The 16,530-nt window shown below is 39.3% G+C and overlaps 2 protein-coding genes across 2 annotated transcripts; one reads left to right on the forward strand and one right to left on the reverse strand.

The window, feature by feature from the left end:
• Window positions 1-9,482: 9,482 nt before the first annotated feature.
• On the forward strand, window positions 9,483-12,922 carry scg2a (secretogranin II a). The gene is made up of 2 exons (XM_077611075.1): window positions 9,483-9,601; window positions 10,466-12,922. Exon 2 carries the CDS (start codon window positions 10,474-10,476, stop codon window positions 12,274-12,276), a length of 1,803 nt encoding a protein of 600 aa, XP_077467201.1. The 5' UTR covers window positions 9,483-9,601; window positions 10,466-10,473; the 3' UTR covers window positions 12,277-12,922.
• Window positions 12,224-16,235, reverse strand: ap1s3a (adaptor related protein complex 1 subunit sigma 3a). The gene is made up of 5 exons (XM_077611078.1): window positions 16,149-16,235; window positions 15,325-15,503; window positions 14,580-14,688; window positions 13,649-13,786; window positions 12,224-13,556 (listed from the first exon to the last, which is right to left on the reverse strand). The coding sequence occupies exons 1-5, from the start codon at window positions 16,149-16,151 to the stop codon at window positions 13,521-13,523; spliced, it is 465 nt and encodes a 154-aa protein (XP_077467204.1). The 5' UTR covers window positions 16,152-16,235; the 3' UTR covers window positions 12,224-13,520.
• Window positions 16,236-16,530: the final 295 nt, after the last annotated feature.

The raw sequence follows: 16,530 nt of genomic DNA on the forward strand, positions 1-16,530 counted from the left end.
TATTTCCTCCTTAACATAAACACCACTGAATAATTCATGGTGAATGAATGCGCGTGCACATACATCCTCCACATCGTCCCCTCGACTAGACCCCTCAAACTCACACAGAGGGAACGTTCAATCACTCTACAAGAAAGTTAAGGGTGATGCACTGCCGAGCTTGTAGGAGGAAAATTCATGTACTCTTTGATTGTACAACAGCTCAGCTGTTATTGTGTTCGGTAGTGTATTTGCAAACTTGTGAGTCTGTGAGAAAGAGAAAAAGAGGCAATGTTGGAGAAGGGCAGAAAGTTCAAGAGTTTTTCTTAGGAAAAAGTGCATGAGAGCTAGAAGGGTGAGAGTAATGAAGTTAACCGGACATGCAAAGCGCCTCCTACGCTGTGGCACAGGAAGCTTGTTATTAGTGTTCCCAAGTGGAAATTGATCTATTTCTTGCATGCCTAGAACCCCCCCACACACACATACATAGATTGTTGCTGTTTCACTTCATAAGCTTTTTTTGCCCCTTAGGATTTATGTAGGATTATGTAATGAATCTATTTTTAAAGTGGTTGGAGCCCACATGTCTTAAATTAAACAAAATTAGCTCAAATAGTAGCAGGCTCCGCTGTTGAATGGCGACCAATCAGCATGAATAATTAGTGAGAAGAGGGGATGTAGGAAATGAATGAATGGGCACTGGAAACTTTATAGGGAAGCGGCATTATTGTAGTTTTATGTGACAGGTTATAGGCTTTGAGTGCACTCAATGCTGGGGATTCCAGTGGTTTTGTAGCTTGGCTTGCCATTTTGGTGGCAGTTTGAGCTTGGCAATTTGCTGCAGTTTAAAAGAGGATGCTCCGTCCTTATCAGCAGAACCTACTTCCCTCCCTTATCCAAATTGGTAAGTTATATGGAGATCACATTTGGTAAAGACAGACTGCTAGGAAGTAGATCTATAATTGGAAAGCGAAATTTATTACTATGTTAAGAGTCCCCTTCTATTTTCTGCATTTCTTGTCCTTTTTTAAGTAAAGAAAAATGCAGTGCCTCACAGGGACAAAGGATAAATATAAGACTCATGATTGTGGTTCTTGATGGCAAGTGTGCCGATGTATCGGACAAAGTGGGTTTGCTATTCCGGTGCTGAAGAACCTGTCATTGTAATGAGGTCGGTCAACATCACTGTGAAGTATTTTTGGTTTCCATATCCAAATCACACACTCATCATTAAAATTTATTACAATACTGAACCTCTGACATCCTATTAACAGAATGCTTTAGTTAAGGATGTGGTCATGTGCAGTTGCCGGTCAGTTGTCAGCTCATTCGTTCCTTTCCTGCATCCTGCAACATTTGCCTTCTATATGTAAAATATACATGCAAATACTCAAACGGTTAAGGTGGAAACTCACTACTATAGTAGTTTTGATTGCAAGACTTTTAGAAGACACACTACTATAATTGAAGGGCACGTCCACTCAGCTTACCAGGTGCAGCCTCTCGGTAGCCGGTGCTCTGTGTTCATTGCTGTGTCAAAAGCTTAATTAAGTCTGTGGGAGGTACTGCTCCTCTCTGCCAGTTTTGCTTTACCCACTAATGAGCACCATCGTAGTCCACTGTCAAGGTGGAAGAAAAGCAAACACTTGCGTTATTTCTCCAAGAGAACCAAAACATTGCACTGTGTACTGTTAATCTTTTGTAGTGAACATCACATTGTCAGCTGATAGCTGTAAACAAGCTGGCTGAATAAATAGAAGGCTGAAGGCTAATTATACATTCCTCCAACTTGCCCCTATGGGCATGTTACCATACCAACAGGCACTGAAGAATTGTCACCATATATAGTAACAGTTTTACACCCCCCCCCCCCTTCCCATATGCAAAAAAACTATAAATCACTCATAAAAAATGATGATTTGACCTCCATATAACTATTAAAGAAATGTTGTGTGTATTTTAAACGCTTTTGTCGTCTTATTTTCCAAATTACATGACATTTAGAACATGTAAAATTTGAAATTGATAAAAAAAATCTTGTGTCCAACTGATCATTTATTTAGTTACTTTTTCAGTACAGAGTCCCTAATGTTTGAATTCAAATTTTCATTAGTTTTAAGCAGACTTTACATTTTAACTGCTCAGAAAAAAACTGTTTCAGTTTACCTAGCAGTCTAATACTCTTCCTCACAAGGCACTAGACCTCAGCAATAAATTGCATGTCTCATTAACGGCGGAATACTGGATTGTAATCATCAACTACCTAATTAGCACCAATCAGGAAGCACTCTATAAAGATTAACTTTTGTCAGGTTGAACATTGAAAATGGATGATGATGAAATCACAGGCTGTGAGGTGCAAACCTTGAAGTAAAGTGGGAGACATGAGTCAAGTTGACCGTGACATTTTTGCATTATAACACATGAGACATTGACCTTTCACCAGTGAAAAAATATTGTACCTTACACCTTTCTCACTGATACAATTGCCCTAGCGTACTCGATAAAAGAACGGTTTATACTCTCAGTGCCATTTTCTGACAAATTACTTGTGTTTTCTTTTTCATTCCATCATCAAAGCAAAATTAACTCATAATGAGGTGGTCAATGATAGAATGTTCTCGTCTGTTGGATAGTGAGCAGGCAACTCCGTAGTAGACATCATTGTAGGGCTGCTGTTTACATTTGGAATAGTCACTTTCTTTTTTTCATGTTCATTTACTGGGAGCATGCGCAACACATTTTGTTATTAATTTTCTGTGCTTGTGTGTCATTTTAGGGTTACTATGGACAGAAAACAATCATTGCGGTCAGAAAAGTCACACCAAAAGATTGGATTGTCGCAACCAGATGCTGAATTAATGGCAGACGAAAAAGGACACGTAGTCAAACAAACGTCAAGAAATCCTTCAATCTCTTTTATTTGGGCTGACTTTGGTACTCGGATGATTCGCCTAAAGACGTTTCGCCGACGGACGTTTGACAGACGTTCCGCCGGAACGTCCATTCGGCGACACGTCTTTAGGTGAATCATCCGAGTACCAAAGTCAGCCCAAATAAAAGAGATTGGGCTGACTGTCCGTCTGTCAAACGTCAGTCGGCGAAACGTCCGTCGGCGAAACGTCTTTAGGCGAATCATCCGGCCACGGGTGACTTTTTTAAAGCGGGGCTTCATTCTAAGTGAATTACCTTTCATCGAAGTTGTGAGTGTAAGGTGAAGACAAAAAATATTCTGTTGTATTTCATGTGACTCTGCAAAGGGGTATTTATGTAAACAAATGCAGCTGAATTTTACATGATTGGCCATAAATAAATATCAAAAACTATTTTTGTTGTTGAGAAGCAGTGCTAATGTGTACATACTTATGTTTCCACTGGAAAATAATAATAGAAATCATTGATTCAGAATAAAGGATTATGATGGGTGCCAGTAGAATTGGGAATTTCCTTGTTGGTGCCAAACTGTGTGATGGAGTGAGTCCAGCTAGGACAGCTGGTGAGCTGAGCACCAACAAGCAAGGGGATAAAATTGGAATCTGTTGAGAATTGTTGCTTGTGGAAACCATGCTGTTTCATCACCTCTTTAAATGTTTCAGAGAGCTTTGAATGTGAGAAGTTATTACTGAGGAAAATTAGCCCTGAAGAGACTGATGAACTGTTTCATTATTTACATTTGATTACAACTGGTTACAAGACTGGTGCATGAGTGGCTAGTGTGGTGCCTCACAGTTCTGGGGTCATGGGTTTGAACCCAGGTCGGTCCTCCTGTAAGGACTTTACATGTTTTCCCTGTGGGTTTTCTCCAGGTACTCTGGTTTGCTCCCACGTTCCAAAAAATGTTCATGGTAGGCTGTTTGAATGACCATAGTTGTGAATGAGAGCCAGGTCACACTTGTGAAAGAGATCTTGATCTCAACCGGATCTATCTGGTTAAATAAAGGTTTGAAAAAATGGCCAAGAAATTAAAATCATTTACACAGCATCAATAAAAGCTTCATAGAAAAGAAATTGAGTAGTACTTCAATTTTATTCACTAAATCATAGCCTTTTAGGTGCTTCCACAGCCCACAATTACATGCACCCACACCGCCTTGCTCTTCTCTGGCCACTCAATATAATTGCTGTCATTTTCTTCCCCGAGTTGTCAGTTTTTTCTTGGTTTAAATATGACTACAGAAAAAAATACTGGGTCTTGTTCTGAAGCAAGAAATGATAATAAAACATTTTCCACAATTAGTGTTTAATGGGGCCATGCGGGTTGGTTATGAGTGTGCAAATACAGTATGTGACAAGTTGGAACACCATGTAATACATAGTATTTTATAGGCAGCTTTAAAAAGTATTAGAAGAATTTTCTCATCACTTTCTCTTGGGTTTTTTCAACAGGAACAATTATCTTTTGAGCAATATGAAACAATTGGGGAGCTCAAAGTTAGGAAGCAAGAAAGTGGCTGTAACTTTTTTGTAATTTCATATTGATAGACTGAGCCACCAATTAAAGGAAATGGTTGGGCTGTGAAAAATCTAAATGTATAATTTATAGCGTCAGCAGTGTCTAAACATAGTGTGTCAAAATCAGGAGATGAAAGTTTAAAACACTGAAATGTCGACAGAATCCATCCAGTTATATTGTGAACACAGTGTCTCGAATGTATTCAGATCTGTGCATTATATTATCAAGTTCAGAACAAAGAGACCCAGAGCCAATTTCAATGATTCAATGAATATGATCATATATTTTTTTATAAGAGTCCAACCACGGTTAGTCGATGTGCAGGTCATGATGAACTGCATCAATATGAATCACTGGGTCTAGTCAATGTTTCACCTCAAGTCAGCTCCCTAATGGAGAGGCATAATAAAATAAGCTGAATAGCAAACAAATGGGTATTGAAAAGACTTTTCCTGTCACACAGCTCAGTCCTGAGGATTGTCTCTGGAAAAGATCACGGACAGAAAGCCAACTTGAATGTACTGCATTTGCAGACAAATGGGATTCTATCTACAGGTACACACTGACACAATGGATAGTGTACAAATAAATGCAGTATGACCTATGAGTCATGCTTGCTGCACTTCCTGAAGCTATCAGGCTGCTGGATGGCAGGACGGATGAAGCAGACAGCCACAGTATTAGTGGTGCTTCCTGTCTCTCATGGGCACACACAGGGCTCAGGCTTGGATTTGGATTTTCAAAGGACAAAAAAATGTCATACGACAATAGTCTAAGTTACTGGATAAACTAAAGCAGACACCCCCCCCCCCCCCCCCCCCAAAAAAAAAAGCAGTAGTGGTGTTCATTAGTGATCCATTTGTGCTGCTATCGTTTTAGATCTAATACCATACCTGTCAACCTCTGCCGATAACTGCCCTTATAAATGATTATGATTCCCCTTACAAACCCCCAAAAAACCTTACAAACACCGTACGATTCGTACGGTGTTTGTAAGGGGAATCATAATCATTTATAAGGGCATTTATTGGCAGAGGTTGACAGGTATGTAATACATATGAATTTTATTTCCTGATTATGTCAACCAACCCGTCCCCCCTTCCTCTTCCAAGTTAAATACAACATTTCTGGGACCGAATCATTTTCATTCACTGCCAAAGTAGAAGGATTGCCTGTATGTTTGCTCTGTATTGAGAAGTTGTCTAATAACACAAAGTGTAATGAAGCAAACTGCTATGTATTGCCTTCATTATAAGGCTTATATAAGGCTTTTCATTTTTTGCGGCCCCCGGCATAGTATTTGTTTTTGGGGTCCAATATGGATCTTTCCACATTTTGGGTTGTCAAGTTCATTTTCCTAAAAAACTAGAATGCATTGATTGTGTGTGTGCTACTCTCCTCACAAACTGACAGCAAGTGAGTCATGCTCACAAATCAGTTATTCTTGCAGGCAGAATGTATTCTTTATTCTCAACAACAAAACAACATGTACGGTAAATAGATATTGAAAATGCTTTTCCAAAAGTTGGAATCCTTTTCGCCAACTTTGAAATCTGTTCAGAACAAAATCTTAGACTCACTTTTCCCTTTATAGACATCTTAAAGTGAAAAAAACAAACATGCAAACACACAGGAGGGTTATTTGTTATCTTGGTTCATTGATGAATTAACATTAAGTGGCTCTTACCCAATCTGTTACCACATCTGACATTTCCCGAAGAAGAAAAAACAAATGCAGCACACCTATAGCCATTCACATGAACACACTGACACACACACACTGACACACACACACACACGAGAGAGAAAAGACTCTGACGTCAAATGCTTCAGACCTATTCACTGCCTGTGCCCCTCTCCTTCTATGTTATGGTTGCCAAGCCTCTAAAACCCAATGTTAAGGAGCAGAATTATTGGCTGTCAAGCTGTGTGGTAATGAATGGGGAGCAGCTGGCCAGTTGCCAGGGGAGAAACGTACATCACTGAACAGAAGAGGGGAGCCTGATGCCCTCCATCAAGAGGGATGAAAGGTTATACTACGTAGATGCTGCACCAACATAAAATCACCCACTGCAACATCAGGTGCCCTGCCAAAATAATATTAGACCTCATTTAAATTCTGTCTCCAAATGTCTGCCCTTCCTGGTAATGGAAGGTAACATTTTCGACTACACTTAAAAAATAAAAATAAGCGAGGCCATCACAATGATAAGCAATCAAGAAATGGGATGGATGGATGTTTTGTTTCCAATGGTAATCGCTCAACTGAAGTAAAAATGTTTCTATGCATCCCATTTACTTTAAATGACAATAATGCTGAGTCTTCAAGCGTTTTCAAGTGCATACTAGTGGACTCATTTTAATATAAAGATCAACGTGTTGATGGTGCAGTCTTGAAGCAGGGTTTAGTAGTGTGGTAATATTGATAAACATTCATGCAAAAGTTAATGGCAAGAGGGAAGAAGCTTTGGGAATGTCAATTTGTTTAGTGGGTACTTCTTGACAGTGCCTACCTGATTGTGGGACTAGGAAATGTTACGTACTCTTCATTAAATGGATTAGCAACTGCAGTGTGTTAGGACCTCTTCACACTAGCATGAGTCGAATGACCCATTCGTTGATAATCTGGTTGCGAGGACACGGCATTTCAGGGTACTTTGCGCTAAAGGAGAATCCCCAGGTAAAAACGTGTTCTATCCAAGAGTAAGGAAGCTTTTACAGTGAAAAGAATTCGAGAAAGAAAGAGAAAAAAGAAATTAGAAGAACTTTCAATTTCAAGTCAAAGTAAACTTGAACTCGAAATATAAAGTAGGCAGTTAGGCAGTTTAAATTCTAAATGTAAAGTAAAATAGACTTGAATTTAAGTACACAACACATAAGAAATTACATTATTATAACTTGATCTTCCTTGGTCCCACTTTGTCCAAACTTTAAAAAAAACATTGTCAAGTGAGAATGCAGAGTTGTCTGTAGTATAAAGATAAATGTAATTACCTAGTAGCGTGAGATCCATGAAAATTTGTGGCTCAGCATTTTCACCCAATGATTGATTTTGCTATGAATCAGCAATGGGGAAAATTGTGCATTATGTTCCCTGATTCTTTTTTCTGTGTATTGTTTTGCTTATGCCAGTCCTCACATAACTTCTAAGGAAGACTGCATTAGTATTAACAAAAAAGAATGTGAGTCCAACACTCGCACTTTGCACTCTGCAGTGACTTTCAAATAAAATATCCAATGGGAGCAGCAACCCTTCAAACTGTCTTAACACATATATCAGTGTGAGAAAGAAATTTAGGAGTGCTTAAAACTTCTTTGATAAGTGAAGAAGAGGTCAGTGACTTTTATTGTGCAGGCTGTGGGAGTGGGTGAGTTGTTAATTGAATTCTGTTTACCAGTAAACCTGCCACAGGCACAACCACAAGCAATTAGCCAGACAGCTGCAGCTTGATCTGCACATAACAGTGTGAGTGAATGAGTAGGTGGAGGATGTATTAGTCATGCAGGAGAGTGTAATTAGGCTGGCTGGAACTCTTTCTATCTGTCTGTCTGCCTGCCTGCCTGTCTGTCTGTCTGTCTCTGTCTGTCTTTCTGTCCGACTGTCTGTCGAACGTCCGTCCTCCCTCCCATGAATAAACTTGACATGAGATTACTATTTTTAAATTTGATGATTTTCTCACAAACATGTATGGCAATTAACAGCACTATACATATGTTTTTGTAAACAGCTTTTTCTTCTTTGTTTTTGCAGCATTCTACTGTATGCCAGACTGCAAATCTTTCAGCTTTATATAAACCCTAATTATTGAAAATGCTACCCAAAATATAACATCTGACGTCATTTGGCTTTGTCACACTTAATAAGAAGACATTAATTCTGAAAGCCTCCCAAACTGCTTGTGGTTGCTGTTTGTGAAAAGGAAAAACATAAAAAGAAAATATTAAAAGAATCCCTTTCAACTATTATTATAACCCAAGGTCCTTAAGCTACAATAAGTTTGCATGAAAAATAGATAAGCAGGTCATTGGGGGATAGCCAGAACTAACTTCAAAGGAAGTGAGGGAGCAAATTTATGAATGAAAGTGTAAGCGACTCACAGTGATCCATTGCAGAGAAGACTTGACAGGCTGCCAGAAATAGAAAGCAGATTGTGTGTGCGTGCTTACAAGTTAAGGGCTCTCTCTTCCTCTTTATACACACTCACATGCGCGTGCACACACGCACACACTGCAGTCTGCAGTCCCTCATTCTCCCCCGCCTATCTGATCCTTTGGTGGAGTCAGAACATGAGTCATCGCTGGACTTTTAACCGCATCTGTCCCTCAATGCTGCAGTAGAGTTCTGGTGCACGTCAATGGTAGCAGCAATTAGTATGAAAAGTGAAATGAAAAACAGCCCTGGAAGGCCGTCAATATTTGCCAATTGTCCAGTTAGACATTTCATCCAAATAAGAAGTGGATTGTCAATCTGTAAAATTCAGAGGTTGGAGAAAAATCCAACACGAACAAAAGAAAACGAATAAACCTTATTTATTTTGACCTTTCAGTGATGTAAGCATCTGTAGATGTTTACTCTTTATAGGGCAAGACAGAATATTAACGTCTTCAAATGGAAGGAATATAAATTTAAATAACAATGCTCCAAAAGTAGTCACTCGGTACAAAAGGTGAAGGTTTTCAACTAAATGTTAAGTTTTACATTGTAGTTTTGGCCCTGGCTGGCAGACGAATAAGTACTGTTAAGGTGAAATTTTGAAATACTCTACAGGTAATGTTGGTGACACAGTGGAACAGCTGCTCTAGTCTGACTCTAATGAAAAGAAGCAGTATGATAAAATTGGACAGCTATGGTTGATAACAACATTGTCAATACATTTGGAAGGAAGTATTCACCAAATGTATTTTTTCAAACAAGCAAAATATGGCCCATATAACTGTTTTAGTCCTAGCACTGATCCCCAAAAGAGGGTCCTTTATGTTTTGCTGTTATGAAAAAAAAGCTGCGCGTGACAGTGGGTGCGTGCCTTCTTCATTCTCTGACGTACAAGTCACATGGTGCGTGTCTCATAGTATGAGGAGCTGTCCGCGGTGCTGAGGACACACTCACGCTGGAGACAGAGATGCTCAGAGCAGTCAACAAGAACTTTTGCGCAAACTACATCTAAAAAGGTAAAAATCTGTAGTTTTATTAGATGGATGAGGCCACACCACCATGTCCGATTTTTCTTCATGTAATTGATTCTGTGCGTTTTCAGGCTTTTTGTGAAGTAGAGCTTCTCCAACCTGATGCTCAGATGTTGTGTTGCCTTTGTTTGCATATGTGCTTGTCTTGTTAGGTTCTTTTAAGTTTTTTATGTGCTTAGAAGAGGGAAAATCTGACTTTTCAGATTTACAAATGAAAGAAAAATGTAAACGGAAAATAGCATTTGAAATAGTTTGCAATTAAAGCAAAGCTTAATGTTTTTCTCAAACTACTACATCTCAAAGAGGAGGAATTTATATTGCTCTGCCATTACTTATTTAGTCCCCGCTTTAGTAATCGAGGGTAATAATTGCCTTTTAAAAGGGTTTGCACACAAATGTGGCTTCTGTGGGAACATCACTCTTACCGGGTTGCCTTGACAACAGGGCTGTGACTCACAGTGGCGTCAATTTAACGACTAATGAGATTTGTAGGGGAGCTGAATGCTGCTATGCTGCTGCAGGATGTCATCCTTAGATAAGAAGCAACAGGCGGCGAATCACATAATACTTAATAATCATTACTCTCCAGTCGGGCACAGGGAAAAAATATTTAAAATACAGCAGATACCCTCAGAAAGATTCACAGTCGAACCTATATATATATATATATATATATATATATATATATATATATATATATATATATATATATATATATATATATATATATATATACATACATATATATATACGTATATCTATATATATATATACATACATATATATACGTATATCTGTGATTCATTTAAGGTCTGTGCTAACTGGTGTGTGTTGGACTTTTCCCTGCAGGGTTCACAATGTTGTCGTTCCCCAGATACTTGACCAGAGAAAAGCCTGGCATTCCCCGTTTGGCCCGGCTTCTCTTTGTCGTGCTCTGTCTCCGCTCCATTCACGGGGCTACTCTCAGAGAGCATCGACTGCGGGAGGGTGACTCAGACTCTCTCCAGTCACCTGATTCTGACATGATCAAAGCCTTGGAGTACATTGAGAGCCTCCGCCAAAGGACGGACTCACAGGACAAGCCTCTTCTCTCTATGGGGAACGATGCCGACGAAGTGGATGATGCTCAGAGGATAGGCACCATGCTGAGGCTGGCTCCCGACCCGACTCGTGCTAGAAACGATGAAGAAGAAGATGACGCGGACGTGGAGAGAAGTGACGATAAGAGTGAGGAGCTGCTCCAGGCCGTACTCAGCACTCTCCAACAGACTGAAAAGGCCCCCAAAAATGCTTTGCTTCGTCCATCCTCTCTTGAAGGAGGCGACGCCAAAAGTGCCATGTACCCAAGGGTACAAAAGCAAAAGGGCATCATGCCCCACAAGAAGATGCCCTTAATGTTTGAAGATGATGAAGAAGGTCTGGGGGAGGAGGAGGAAGACCATGAGAGCCCTTTTAAACGCACCAATGAGAACGTGGAGGAGAAGTACACGCCTCAAACACTAGCGACTCTGCAGTCAGTCTTTGACGAACTGGACAAGTTCACCAATGCGAAGGCCTCGCACAAACGACAGGAGGAGGATACGGGTGAGGAGGAAGACGAGGAGGATGAGGGGGAAGAAGGGGAAGATTTGTTCAATCTGAGAAATGTGGTATACGACGATGATGAAGGCGAGGACCTCGCTGACTGGGGTCCCTCGCAAGAGCAGGGCGAGGAAGAGGAAGATGACAGGCAAGAGTTGGATAGGAGCCTCGACTATGTTGATGATGAGGAGCAGAATGAGGAGGAGAATGAAAGGTATCCGGTTCGGAGGTCAAATGATCCAGACCAGGTCGACTACTACATTCTTAAGGTGCTGGAGAGAACAGAAGAAGAGGAGCAGAAGCGAGCGATTGAAGAAGAGGAGCAAAAAAGGGCTGCGAGACGAGTATCTCAGTACCGAGAATACATTGACCCCCGCGTTATTCATCAGCTCCTTCAAATCTCTCAGAAATACCGGATCCCGCCTGAAGATCTCCTGGGGGTGCTCAAGACAGAAGAAACACTGAATCAAGGAAAGAAACAACAGAGCCGAGACAAAAACCAAGTCTGGAAGACGTCAACAAAGAAGATTTATGGCATTCCTCAGGACATATTCTTCAGTAGGCGCCTTCCTGGCAGAAATAACTTCCCCCAAAACCTGCAAAAAGATGCAATCCTTAACATCCTGGGCTTGAACCGAGATCAAAGTCCCGTCAGGAAACCATACAGGAGCTCACGAATTCACACTCTAACAGCAGGGCGCACTGGGGATGCCGCTCCCACACTGCGACGTCTCCCTCCAAGCAAGACGAAGGACTACGACGACACGGCAGATGGCGAGCTGGCAGCATATATGGCGGCGCAGATGCTGCCGCGTTATCCTGGCCTCGCGTACCGCTATGGCAAGACTGGCCAAAAGCGGGACGAGGCAGGGCAGAGCGTGGCGGGGTCATTTGAACAGGCCATGCAGGACTATTTGGATCAAATGGACTCAGATAAGGAGGCAGAAATAAAGAGACAGTCTGAAGACAATGCAAGAGGGGACAACATGCAAGAATTTGACAACAACGCTATGATGAAACTGATGACTTACCTCAACCCAGAAAGTGAGGACAGTGAGATAGCGCTCAAGGGCATATAAATCAACACATACAGTTGCACCTCAATGAATAGGAATATCAGAGAAAATTTGTTTTATTTTCATTATTTCAATTCTAAATTTTAAACTCCTGCCTGATTTAGATTATGGACAAATCAAATTCAGACAGCAGTTCTACTTCCATGTTAAAAATGAACATTGTTCCATGTGAGATCCAAATTTCTTAAAAAGTTAAATTTGGGCCTTTTCTTTGCTGTAAAATACTTCAGTTGTTGCTAAAAATATTTGACTCTAAAAGTAGTGATGTTATGTAAATGAGGCTTTCCACAATATTCAAAGTTATTGAGCTACAACTGGATATTCATGTATATGTTATTGTGCTGGTTGAGGTGATAGAGATAAAGAAGTATTTTCAATGATATAAAAATGCAGTCAATTGTGGTTCCTCTGTAGGTTTACTGAAATTCTTATTTATTAGCTGAAATATGAGTGTTCAGACAATATTTTGTTTAAGTTGCTCAACATCCCATACATGTGACTTGTCAGATTGCTACATACACTTACGCACGAATACACGATGCACGCACAAGCATATCAGTGTTGGACCTCTACACTTGTGTTTGTTGGTAATTCTTTCTTAAATGTAGGCATATGTGACAAACTTGAGGTTAATAAAGCATTGACTTTATTTTTTTCCTCGCTGAGTCCTGTTTTTGTTTCTTTGACACAAAAACATGCAAATATAGTAATCACCAAACAACAGATACACATTAATAACACAGCTTTAAAGCACTTATGCTATAAAGCTTTTATGTAAAAAAATACATTCTAAAACTTTGGGACTAAGATAATGGAATGAATGAATCACTGTATGGAAACATTGACTTGTAGTGTTTTTGAGAATAATTTAACAGCCATGGCCTTAGGTATGCCTGCATAAATTGAGTCAAACACAAATGCTGTTTCAAGCCAACAATCAAGGCACATGTGTAAATAAAATAAAGCCACCTGTGGCCCTCTGCTCTTTTTTAAATGATGAATAAAATACCAATAAATACTGTTGATTTGGTTTACATATATGTTAATTTATTTGCTTTATGACTCACAAAATACACATTATTGCTTTGGCTGTTCTTTAAAACTAAATAGATATTTTAAAAAGTATAAGAAAGGCAGAAAGAACCAACGAAAGAATACAGCAGGACTCATGTAAACATATTGCACCCATTACAGTAAAGCATTTTGTTTGTGTCCTGAGATTTCAGACGTCCCGGTATTATTCCGGTTCAGTAGGAAGGTTTGTTCATATACTCCTCCATTGTCTGAAACCACAAAAAAATGTTACAGCGAGGATTTACATGACTCACTTTTCTCCAAACCTACGTTCACAAGGGAGTGTGAAAGCATACTGCACCTCTTGAAGAGCATCACTCTCCTGCAGAGACACACCCACGGCCACTTTGGAGGTTTCTTGCACTTCTCCTCCCAACAAGAGTTCATCCAAGATGTAATACGCCTTTTCAAAATTGAAAATAATGTCCAGCTCACACACCTGAAAACAAAACACTTAAACTATCCACTGGACTGTCAGGGAATTAGATCATTAAAGAATATTCACAAAGGTTTTGGACCACCATTTAAGGACCATAGCTGCCTAACAATTAGCAATGTTGATAATTTTTAATACCTTGACCATTTTTTTCTTGCAGTTCTATAATGTTTCTTGTCATTTCTATTGTGTATTAAGTGCCATGCTTTCATGTGGAGCTCTTAAACTGATTTTCTGAGTAAATGTGGTTGACAATTTTTACAGTGGCAATAAATCTATTCAATATTTTTGTATTGGATAATTCACCTGAAAGCATAAAGTCGATATTCTACAATGTCAGTCTTTTTCTGCTTAGCTAATGCTTGTCTGTGTTCATGTGCTGGGAGTATTTTTGCGTTTTTGACCTCTTCTTGTCACAGTATGGCCCAAAGAAGAAAGCCAACCAAAAGAAATGCAACAGGAGACAGGATTTACAGCGTCGAAAATTGGTAAAGATATACTGCGTTCAGACAAAAGTTAAACCGTCGCTATGCTCGTCCACAAAAGCAGTTTTGTTTCCTGCTGAAAGACATGACCAAATTTCTAAGGAAAAACCATATTTCTACATCTGAATACAAATAACCATTTTTAAAGACACAGTGGACTATAACAAAGGCCTTTTGTTTACTGTCTAATCTCCAGTTTTAACAATAGAGCAGATGCATTGTGCACAGAGATGATGCTTTATCTCTATAATGACACGAGGCATGTCTACTTTGACGACACAAAACCATTCATATAGTAAAGCTCTTCTTACGTTGCCAAAGTAATTATCCAGTAGTTCAACATATCTGTGCAGCACCTCAAGGCTCAGCAGCTCATTATCTTGCTCATCCAGTCCAGAGCAGAAATATAGGCTGGCGTACCTGCATTTGAGGATTTTATTGTGAATATTTAGACAACACTGTTGAAAGAAGACATGTTGGTAATGTAACAATAATTAAATATGTTTTTTTAAATATATGTTATTAATTAAAGAATATTTTACCGCCTTTGGAATGAAACAAATAATAATTAGTAATAATAATGATTAGTAGGCATAGTAACCAGTCCAGCGGGAGTCTAATATGTAGTGCTTTGATCCTCATTTGTAGTGCAAGAAGAATGAGGGTTCTTAATTGATTTTGTACTGACTAGCAACATCTGCTGAACATTTCTAACAAAAGTTAAATACATGGACAGACTGAACAAAATTCTACAGCAATTATTAATGTAACACACCTAATACTATAAATTAAGCAGCACATCTTTTTTTAAGTAAAATATAATATTCTGAAGCTGCAATGTTCTTTTATGAGAACACAAAAACGTTTGTGGCTTCCAAAAATTTTGTTTTTTTGTATTTATTTCAATGGGATAATATGTTTTAAGCTAAAAATATTTTCGTTTTGGTGCAAGGTAATGAAACAACACTATATTCGCAATGGAATCATTTTTTCCCAGTATAAATAAATCAAAAAACAATAATAATAATAATAACCCAAGGGTTATTAAATGTAGACCTCTTATAGACAATCTTGAGGTCTCTCCATTGCAGGAAATTGCATGAACGCGGAGCACGGGCCAACACAATCATCATCATATCCCGGATCACCTTCTTCTTCTCCCGTTCTGTCAATGGCGTGAACCACTTCTGCAACCGCAGCTTTCCCTGCTTGCTGAACAGCAGTAAGAAGCGGATCTGGAGAACACGCCATATTGAAAGCAGTTACAACACAGCGTTATCAGACAGTATAACCAAACTCAACTGAGTTTGAACAGAAGCATGCTGGGATTCAGAAAAAGTTAATAAATCACAAATTACAGTTAATGAATAGCTTGCGAAAAAGCACCACCCTTTTACACAGTCAACTGTTCTTTATTTTACATGACTGATAACACTGTAGCTCTAGTTACAAATAACTACAACTGAACCAAGTAGGTTCTTAAAATGTTTTAACACTTCCCGATTCTGAAAGCCACAAACAAAAGTTCATTATATATGTTGGTGACTTCTGGTTGCTAAGCGGTAGTAAAAACAACCAGTTCATGTCAAGACTGTACAACAATAAATTTTAAGTGTGATTAGAGAAGAACTTTGCCCTGAGGTTCATTTGCAAACAACTACCACAAGATCAACTTGCTTATGTGAAAACACAGAGTAACACATATTTTGGCTCAATCTGCAAGCATGTTTACTGAGACAATATTTACACTGGCTGAGTTTTAGGATTAGAATCTTTATTGTCATCAAGTGTACAATGAAAGTTTGTTTAATTCCAATAAATATAGACCCCTTCAGAACTGCAGTGTTGCCAACAGTAAAACCCAAGCAGCAAACACTCACCATTTTGTCTAAGAATCTCTCCCTGAATCATGGGACGTATAACACCTACAGGAGTAACAAACAAAGTGCTCCTGCTGCCCTTCTGCTTCTCACATTGTGCATCACACCTTCGCCACACCTACACATGAACACTGAGTGAGTGAGTGAGAGAGAGAGAGAGAGAGAGAGAGAGAGAGAGAGAGAGAGAGAGAGAGAGAGAGAGAGAGAGGGGGGGGGGGGGCAGAGAGAGAGAAAGAGGTGAGAGGATGTTGTCCCTTTTCAAAGCCTGCTTCAAAGGTAATGCCGATGAACATGTGTTTTCATATAGCAAACACAATAATTCATTTTTCTGCAATGGTTGGAGGTAAGTTTCTGTATTTATGTAGATAATTCACTTGTTCTC

The sequence above is a fragment of the Stigmatopora argus genome, chromosome 10, assembly GCF_051989625.1.
Source record: "Stigmatopora argus isolate UIUO_Sarg chromosome 10, RoL_Sarg_1.0, whole genome shotgun sequence".
Taxonomy (NCBI): domain Eukaryota; kingdom Metazoa; phylum Chordata; class Actinopteri; order Syngnathiformes; family Syngnathidae; genus Stigmatopora; species Stigmatopora argus.

Bases quoted from the DNA above. Each gene is read 5' to 3' on its own strand.
- scg2a (XM_077611075.1), top strand. From the start codon at position 10,474: ATGTTGTCGTTCCCCAGATACTTGACCAGAGAAAAGCCTGGCATTCCC.
- ap1s3a (XM_077611078.1), bottom strand. The intron at 13,787-14,579 runs GTAAGAAGAGCT...TTTTGTTTTCAG, and splicing joins TGGATAATTACTTTGGCAAC to GTGTGTGAGCTGGACATTAT. The intron at 13,557-13,648 runs GTGCAGTATGCT...TTGTGGTTTCAG, and splicing joins AGAGTGATGCTCTTCAAGAG to ACAATGGAGGAGTATATGAA.